At 36.5% G+C, this 9146-nt stretch overlaps 2 protein-coding genes across 3 annotated transcripts; one reads left to right on the top strand and one right to left on the bottom strand.

Moving 5' to 3' along the window:
* The first annotated feature begins 139 nt into the window (after nt 1-139).
* Nucleotides 140-3867, top strand: tbp (TATA box binding protein). 2 transcript variants are annotated; one of them, XM_016457754.1, is made up of 8 exons: nt 140-261; nt 888-950; nt 1444-1775; nt 1977-2064; nt 2268-2359; nt 2469-2636; nt 2894-2988; nt 3094-3867. In XM_016457754.1, the coding sequence occupies exons 2-8, from the start codon at nt 897-899 to the stop codon at nt 3171-3173; spliced, it is 909 nt and encodes a 302-aa protein (XP_016313240.1). In that variant the 5' UTR covers nt 140-261; nt 888-896; the 3' UTR covers nt 3174-3867. The 2 variants fall into 2 exon arrangements, with proteins under 2 accessions (XP_016313240.1, XP_016313239.1); XM_016457753.1 differs by having other exon boundaries at nt 821-950; nt 3094-3866.
* Nucleotides 3868-4536: 669 nt separating this feature from the next.
* Nucleotides 4537-8884, bottom strand: LOC107666434 (programmed cell death protein 2-like). Its single transcript, XM_016457752.1, has 6 exons — nt 8505-8884; nt 6458-6697; nt 6219-6362; nt 6031-6131; nt 5819-5932; nt 4537-4957 (listed from the first exon to the last, which is right to left on the bottom strand). Exons 1-6 carry the CDS (start codon nt 8818-8820, stop codon nt 4793-4795), a joined length of 1080 nt encoding a protein of 359 aa, XP_016313238.1. The 5' UTR covers nt 8821-8884; the 3' UTR covers nt 4537-4792.
* Between the last annotated feature and the right edge of the window lie 262 nt (nt 8885-9146).

Consider the following 9146-nt stretch of genomic DNA (forward strand, 5'->3'; position numbering starts at 1 on the left):
TTGCAAAATTTAGTGATTTCCTCATTTTAACTTCTGTTTTTCAATGTTGATTTATTATTATTATTATTTTCGTGCTGCTTAAATTAAAATCCATGAATATAAAATAGTGCAAACAAGTGATGTGAACCCATAATGCACCGGAAGCGCATTGTTAAAGTCGGCGGAAGTTGTTGTGAAATCTCGTGTTTTGCGCGCTCCTTGCGCTTCTGGAACTATTCCGCACGAACTCATTGCCAGCCTGAGCGATTCTGCTAATTAACGGTTTGTTTGGACGTTTTTTCATATACAATCCATTACACAATTTCGGCAGAGGGAGCTGTTATATATGTAGCATGGACTGCTTGAGTTTGTAACGAATAGATTAGCTCCACGCTGGGCTTCATTCTGCGCCGAAGGCATTAACGTTACTCTGATGCGTGATAATTGGTCAGCTCTGGCGTCACTTTCGGTTGAATGTGAATTGTCATGTTAAGCGGCGTTGTTTATGTTATATAACATTGATTTGAATTTCCGTAGAGCCACATTGCAGTGCAAATAGCATCATTTCCCTCTAACTTACTCTACTCTTGGTGTGTACATTATTGACACGTTTTATATGTTCTGTAAATTTAATTTTAAATTTATATTCCCTGTGAATTTAGAGTAATGACACTGCGCAGTCTTCATTTTACAACCGAACCATTCAATTATGTTCCCCCCTTTTAGATATGCACGTATTTATTTGTCTACAACGCACGCAAGTTTATCACAAGACGTAGTGCTACACTGTTGTGTGAAAGTGTGTTTGTTAGATTGGTTTTTGTGTTCTTTTTCACCACAGTTCTTTTAAAGCTATTGGAGTCTTCAAGCTAGTCCTGAAATCACTACTTAGTTGTTTTGCTTCATAACCTGTCAATATGGAGCAGAACAACAGCCTACCTCCTTTCCCTCAAGGGCTGGCATCTCCGCAGGTGAGTAATGCAGTGCTGAGTAAGCATAAATACACTGGAATAAACTACACTGCTTTTAAAGTCTGCACAGATTTTAAAATATTAGGCATCATACACTTGCCAAGAAATGCAGAGAAAAACTAGGGAATCATACATTACGCCAGGGGTTTTTAAACGGAAACCCAAATATTAATGTCCTGGTGCAAGGGACCCCCACTGTAGAAAATTAAATGTCATTTGAATAGATTTTTGTATAAAGCACCGCATTATACTATGAAAAGTTAATATTGTTAATATGTATTATTATTTGGAAAATATTTAGGTTTAATTAGGCTACATTATTTGTCTGTTAGTATAGTATTGAACTGTTACATTTATTGTAAATTAATTTAAATTAAATCTGTGCAGAAGACATGTAGTATATTCCAGCCTTTACATATAATACAGATATTTTAATCAAAACGCTTTCAGTGCATCAGCACAAAGTTAACAATCCCCTCGCATCTATTCAAAGGGAGCCATGACGCCTGGCCTGCCCATTTTCAGTCCCATGATGCCGTACGGCACGGGTCTTACACCACAGCCAGTGCAGAACACCAACAGCTTGTCCCTCCTGGAGGAGCAGCAGCGACAGCAACAGCAGCAACAACAACAAGCAGCCTCACAACAGCAGAGTGGGATGGTGGGAGGTTCAGGCCAGACACCCCAGCTCTACCACTCGCAGGTCTCCACCACAACGGCACTGCCAGGCAACACGCCACTTTATAACACACCACTCACCCCTATGACCCCCGTCACTCCTGCCACACCGGCCTCAGAGAGCTCTGGTATCGTTCCCCAGTTACAGTGAGTTCTTTAGCTGTCATCATCAAACAGTCCTGTCAAAAACATTGTTGGTTGACTTTCAGATAATAAAAAGTGCTTTTGAGCTGTTAAACATGTCTGAGATGATCATATCATGAGTACACTTTATGCTTTAGTCTGCAGTCTGCAATTTCTGTGTATTATGTGCAAAAAAAATGAAGTATATTAAATTTTATTTTTAAGGAATATTGTGTCTACTGTAAACTTGGGGTGCAAACTTGACTTGAAGACGATAGCACTTCGAGCCAGAAATGCTGAATATAATCCAAAGGTAAGACTAGTTTTAATTGGTTAAAATAAGCTTAGACGGTTTGATTTTATTTCCTTTTTTGTATTTTTTGAACTTTTGCAAAGATTACAGTTCAAGTGGATCACAAATAGATATTTTCTGAACAATAACTTTTTATGCAATGTCTTTTTTGGCAAAAACCTCCATTTTGATTGAACACAAATATCCATCAATAACACTTTCAGCGTTTTGCTGCCGTCATCATGAGAATACGAGAACCCAGAACAACAGCGCTCATCTTCAGCTCAGGGAAGATGGTGTGCACAGGAGCGAAAAGGTACGAATGCCATCTGCGGACCTGCTGTCATTTTCTTCCTCTCACACAAACTTGTAGAACAAACAGCAATGTGTGAGTTTGCCTTTTTTGTGTGCACTCACTTCTGCAGTGAGGAACAGTCCCGATTGGCAGCCAGAAAATATGCCAGAGTGGTGCAGAAGTTGGGTTTTCCTGCCAAATTCTTAGACTTCAAAATTCAGAACATGGTCGGCAGCTGCGACGTCAAGTTTCCCATCCGATTAGAGGGCCTGGTGCTTACACACCAGCAGTTTAGCAGGTTTGTCTTGCTTTATTTATTATTAATATTGTTTATATAGCACATCCCAAACTAAATTGAGTACGTTTGTGTGCCTTATTTGTTTCTACACTGTTACTGTTTGTACCACTTGGGTTATGTTCATTGATTGTGTATTTTACTATTATACTAATGTATTTGCAATCCCCTGATCTTTTATTCAAGTGTGAGCAGCATTCTGACTGTGAGATGAAAAAAACTACAACACTAATATGCTGCTGATGCATATTTTTCCCCAGCTATGAACCAGAGTTATTTCCGGGATTAATCTACAGAATGATCAAACCCAGAATCGTACTTTTAATATTCGTTTCAGGAAAAGTTGTACTTACAGGTGAGATTATTGTTGTATTTAAAATGGTAAAACAGTACCATGCAGTTCTAGTATGATGTTGTGTGTCCTACTGAAGTTGTATAATGAAAATTCTTTTATTTCCAGGTGCAAAGGTTAGAGGAGAAATTTACGAAGCATTTGAGAATATATACCCTATCCTGAAAGGATTCAGGAAGACTACGTAATCTTGTTCTGTTATCGCTGGTGAATTACTTCCTGAGCCCACCGGTATGTCTGGGGTGACCTACGCAGTTTTATTTACTTTTGTAAGCCTGTAAATATGAAGGACACATTTTCTTCACTCAGAAAGTGAACAGATTTGAGGGTTAAAAATGCTTTTTTCCCTTTTTAAATGTTTTTCACCTGCCATTTGGTTTTCAAACTACTGTTTTAACTGTCCGAACATTTTAATGTTTTGAATTCTTTTATGGTTTTATGTTAAAATGTTAATTTCATACTTTTACACATTCCCTTTATTAGCAGGTTTTATGTATTGCATTACTGATTGTCTGTCAGTGAAAGGAATCAGTCTGTAGAAAGCAATGCCGATGTTGATCAGTGCAAGGGAACTCTTTTGTTTGGAGAAGTGCATTTAGGTTATTTTCCAACAAAGCTTTGGAAACAAGTTTGCGGATCATCGTTTGTTGAAGTCATCATGTGGATTTGGCCTTTTAAGTTACAGTTTTCAAATGAGATTGGTTGACATCTAACGATTTTAATTGCCATTTCATTGCATGATGACTGTAGGTCTCCCAATAGCCCCATGTAAAGCACTGACATCTTAATTTAATACTTTTGTCTATGTAACTAATTTACTTTGCTACGTTGAATGCAAATAAATGTGTTTGCCAACTTCAGTCTATCGCTGCATTGTATATTACTACCTCCGTGTATGTTTTTTGTTTTTAATAATGGTAATGAGATTACATCTTACTTCAGTAGTGTTATGATGACAGTTTTTACAACAGAAAGGACTTTAAGTGAGGAGAATCCGTATTAGTGAGATTATTTTGGATTTCATACCAGAACTACACTAATTAAACCATAAATAATAGTATTATAACAAGGCAGGAAATGGTGTTAAGATGTTGACTTTAGAAATTACAGGCTTTATTTAAAACTGATCTACATCAACGTTTATATACTACCATTCGATCTAGGGTTAATAAGATTGTTTTAATGTTTTGAAACGAGTATCTCAACAAGGCTGCATTTATTTAATCAAAAATACAGTAAACTGTAATTCTGTGAAATAATATTATTTAAAAGAACTGTTTTCTATTTCAGTATATTTTAATGTAATTTATTCCTGTGATGGCAACACTGAATTTTCAGAGTCATTACTCCAGTCTTCAGTGTCACATGATCCTTCAGAAATCACTCTTAATATGTTGATTTGCTGCTCAGGAAAAATTATCAATGTTGAAAATGGCTGTACTGCTTAATATTTCTGTGGAAACCATGATACGTTAATGTAGATTTGATTCTTAGATGAGGGAAAAGTTTAAAAGAACAGCATTTGCTTGAATCTTCTGCAACAGTGTAAAAGTCTTTACTGTCACTTTTGATTAATTTAATGCATCTTTGATAAATCAAAAAATAAATATTACTTATGTCTGAATTGCCTAAATGTTTAGTAATACTTCTTGTGAAGACCTCTTAATTTTATTTAGGGTAAGAAATTGTGTATGTCAGTGCCTTAAAATAACCAATGCCTTTATCATTTACATTTCTTCAATATTATAAATGTGGTTTTTCATGCAGCATAATAGTCTGCATTATAGTTCATTTGACTAGACCAATTCTACACTGCTTGATCTCCTGAAAAGTCTTGTTTCCAGATGAACTCAGCAGAATATTTGGTGCCTTGGTCACAGCTGTCAGCACAGGTGTAGATGGCCACTGTCCCCCAGTCTATGCTGGCATCTGTCGTATCCACTTTGAGGTGATTAAGTAACTGAGGCATGATCTGAAATAGACAGTGACACCTTAAACAGTGCAATGCATTCATCTAATGCCATTTATGAATGACTGGGGTCAGTAAGATTTTTAAAAATGTTTTATGTCTTATCACCAAGGGTGCATTTACTTAAAGCTGCAGTCCATAACTTTTGGCGTTCTAGCGGTTAATAAACATAAGTGCGTGCGTCTTGTGGAAGAACATTGTAGCCGGAGCTACTTCTCTCTGTTTATGTCTATGACGAATCACGCAGGTACTGGGCTACTACCTACCCGAACCAGTCTAAATAGTCCGAATATAAACACTTATTATAGGTGTACCTTAGTGATTCAGGACAAGCCAAAACCACGGTTTGGAAAATTGATTCATGGTGTACTCGCTTAATAAATACATTTTGTAACTTTTGAACAAAAAGTTACGGACTGCAGCTTTAACCAAAAAAAAATAATAAATAAATACAGTAAAAACTAACACTGTGAAATATTACAATTTAAAAATAGTTTTCTGTTTTAATATTTTATATTATTAATTAATTAATATTATATCTTTTAAAATATATTTTATTCGTGATGGCAGAGCTAAATTTTCAGCAGTTATTACTCCAGTTTTCAGTGTCACGTGATCCTTCAGAAATCATTCTAATATTTTGATTTGCTGCTTAAGAAACATTTCTTATTATTATAAATGTTGAAAAAAGTTGTGTAGCCTAATGTGTGTGTGTGTTTTTTCCAGAAATCTTTTGTAACATTGTCTTTTGATCAATTCAATGCATCCTTGTTCTTTCAAAACAAATCTTACTGACCCTACATTTTGAACAGTAGTGTATGCATGACTACGTGCTCTTTATATTTAACATATACTTTACGTTACCTGAAATTCAAACAGACGTTTTGCACCACATGGACATTCTGGAACATCCTCCTCACGTGGCACATGTTCAGCTGACACCCAAAGAGGAGATCCTACTTTGCAATACCGCAAAACCTTAAAAATACATATAAAAATCACACAGATGTTGAACCACACAACACACAAAAGCCATGGCCAGCATTTGCTCTTCAGGCTGTGACTTTGTAACTGACCTGTTGTGGTTCATTAGCAATGCGCTTCTTGAACTTCTGAAACACTTTAGAGTCTTGTGTTTCATGAAGGGCCATACTTTCAAGTTCACTGTCCTCCAAACCTGAGAGCGTAAATAAACACTGTAAATGATTATTCCTTGACAAGATGTGGAAATATCAGGCTGCCAAATCTGATCTGAAAGGTGTACCATTATTTAAGCATGCCATGCTCTCCTGATCCAGACTGTGGGCTTCATGGAGTTCCTCATCTTTTGCTAGAAGCTTTTCCGGGTCTGTAACCAGCTCCCACTCAGGAAACAGAAATGAACTGAGCTCCTCAGAGCTTTCAGAAGCTGTGGATTCAGATATGAAGACAACATGCAAATAGATTAAAGGTAACATAAGATCTTGACTGAAATAATGCATAACATGTCCAGCATTTACTTACCCTCATTTGAACATTCTTTCTTGTGTCTGTGTTTCCAGTCTATGGTCTGATGCTCTTTACAGCAGTATGTGACAGAGTGACATTGAGAGCAGGCTTTCTGTCCCAGACAACCACACAGCCTGCACAGTTTGAGCCCAGAGCCCAGAACCTGATGATTATTCACTAGCTGCTCTGGCTTCTCATCAGGAGGAGGATCAAAGGGGTAAAAGTCGTTTTTCCTTGGCAGCTGGCATCTAAACACTGGAAATGGGGGATAGTACAGAATACTGTGACTTTATGCCTATGTTATAGACAGAGGTGTAAAGTACTTGAGTAAATGTAACTAATTACTGTACTTAAGTATCTTTTCGGATACTTTGTAGTTTTACTGAGTATCAAAAACATTAGCAACTTTTACTCTCTACTTCACTACATTTTTGAATGAGTATCTGTACTCTTTACTCCACTACATTTGAAATGAGTGTTGCAGTTACACATTACATTTTACATGGCACCTAGCTTTTCTGCAGCAGTTTATTTATGCTACAAAAGATGTGATATCGCCCACTACAGGGCACTGAAATTAATATATCTTGTGCATTTTGCCCTTACCCAAACTTGTCAACAAGGTTACTTTACATGAATGTGAGTTCCTTAGCCAGTAGTTGTGAATCACAGGCGTTTTATATATGAGATGAGGACATGACTGCAGCTGGCAATGAGGCCCAAACCAGCACAGCCAGTGCAAGAAGACTTTGACTTTTTAATTTTACTTAACATTATTTTATTTATCCGTTATACTAAAGAGACCTTTTTGAAGGATATTGTTTTTTGTTTGTTTTTGCAATTTTGAGGTGTTCAGTTTTATTTTGGTTTTAGAAAATACTATCTACATGTTTCACTTCTGTTTCAGTTTTTATAACCATTTCTTACTATGTGTAAGTAAGTTGTTGTTTTTTAGCATGCAAGTTTGGCAGTGTTATTTTTTAGGATTACTGATAAACTACTGTCGTTTGATTTGTATTATTTGTATTTGTTATTTATATCTCCTTGCACTGGCTACCGGTTGCGGCTCGAATCAAGTTCAAGACATTGATGCTTGCATATAGAACAGCCACAGGCTCAACACCCGCCTAGTCGCTTTGGATAAAAGCGTCTAATAAATGACTAAATAAATACAGAAAATAAGCGTGATTGCTCTCCTCACAAATCAGCTCTTTCTTGTTTTTGTTGCATTTTCTGTGCCTTGGACTTTTATGTCACTTCCTGTCTCCTGTGGTGTTTGTAGTCAGTTTGTATCTTATCTTATTCAGCTTGTTAGCCTCCTGTGTATATATATATATACAGCCCTAGTGTTTATTTAGTTCTTCGTGAGTTGCTGAATGTAATGGTTGTCTGTTTGCCAGTCATTCTGTTCTTTGTTCCCTGTGGTTTTTGGCTTATTGTTTGTTCTAGCTTTTCCATTAAATACCTGCACATAGATCCTTGCCTCTGCCTGTTTTTCCCAGCTTCTCCACAACATTACAGTTTTTCAGTGGCATGTCTCTTTGACTAGTGCATCTTTGAGCCTATATTTAGTATAAGTAAAATACTTAAGTACTGTTAAAATCAGATACTCTAAGGCTTTTACTCAAGTTGTTTTGGAATTGGTGACTTGTAACATGTAGTGGACTAATTTTCACTGTAAGGTATCTGTATGGTTTTCAGGCACTCTTTACACCTCTGGTTATAGAGAAGCTTATATTATGAGCCACGATTAAAACGTCTGACTTTATTCTGTGGAAAATAAAAGTAGATCTTCTGAAGAATGTTGGTAACCAAACCAGTTTTGGCTCTTATTCACTTCCATTGTACTTACCACATTATTCAAAATATCTATTTTCATGTTTCACAGAAAAAAAGTCAAAGGGGTTTGGAACGTCATGAGCGTGTTAGTTAAAAAAATAATTTCTGAGGTGAACTATCACTTTAATAAAATTTGAAATAAAATAGGTAAATATATAATTAAAATATTAATACATAAAAACATTAGTAGGCTCTGTTCAAAATATGACAGGTTATAAATTACCTTTAAAACACTTGTTATCATTTCGCGTATAGCAAGCTGGTGTCTTGCAGCAGAACACAAACAGTGTTCTGTGAAAACATCGATCATATTCCATAACTGGTGCGTAGACCTGCAGAAGAAACACGGTTGGAAGTTTACATTTCTCACACTGTAACTCGGACACAACTGGCAAATCCACTTGGCTCAACCACGCAGGTCTCCCTCCGACTTTACTTGCAAACTGGTTACTAAGAAGCTGCCATGATTCTGCCTCCTCTAAGAAGCCCAACACGACCTCACGGTTTGTTTTGGATTCTTTCACTGTACTTGCAGCCATCTGTCAAACTCTCATATGCATATAAAGCTACAGGTTTCGGAATCATGTGCGTGTGTCTGTTCATCTGAACCTGAGGCTCGGGTGAAACAAGATCTGCGACTAACGTTCCACACGAAAATAAGAACCAGAGCAATAAAACACACATAATGTAGATAAAACTCCCTAATATAATATAAATTAATATTATTACTAGTTTATATTAATATTTACTATTAGAGTAAAAAGCATTTTTAAAGTATATAGAAATATTTTGTTCTTGGGGGGAATTTAAACCTGTTTTAGCATTTGTCCAATAGATGGAGTAAAAATTCCACGCTCCCTTTTGG

Source organism: Sinocyclocheilus anshuiensis, unplaced genomic scaffold, assembly GCF_001515605.1.
Source record: "Sinocyclocheilus anshuiensis isolate Anshui unplaced genomic scaffold, SAMN03320099.WGS_v1.1 scaffold63, whole genome shotgun sequence".
NCBI lineage: Eukaryota > Metazoa > Chordata > Actinopteri > Cypriniformes > Cyprinidae > Sinocyclocheilus > Sinocyclocheilus anshuiensis.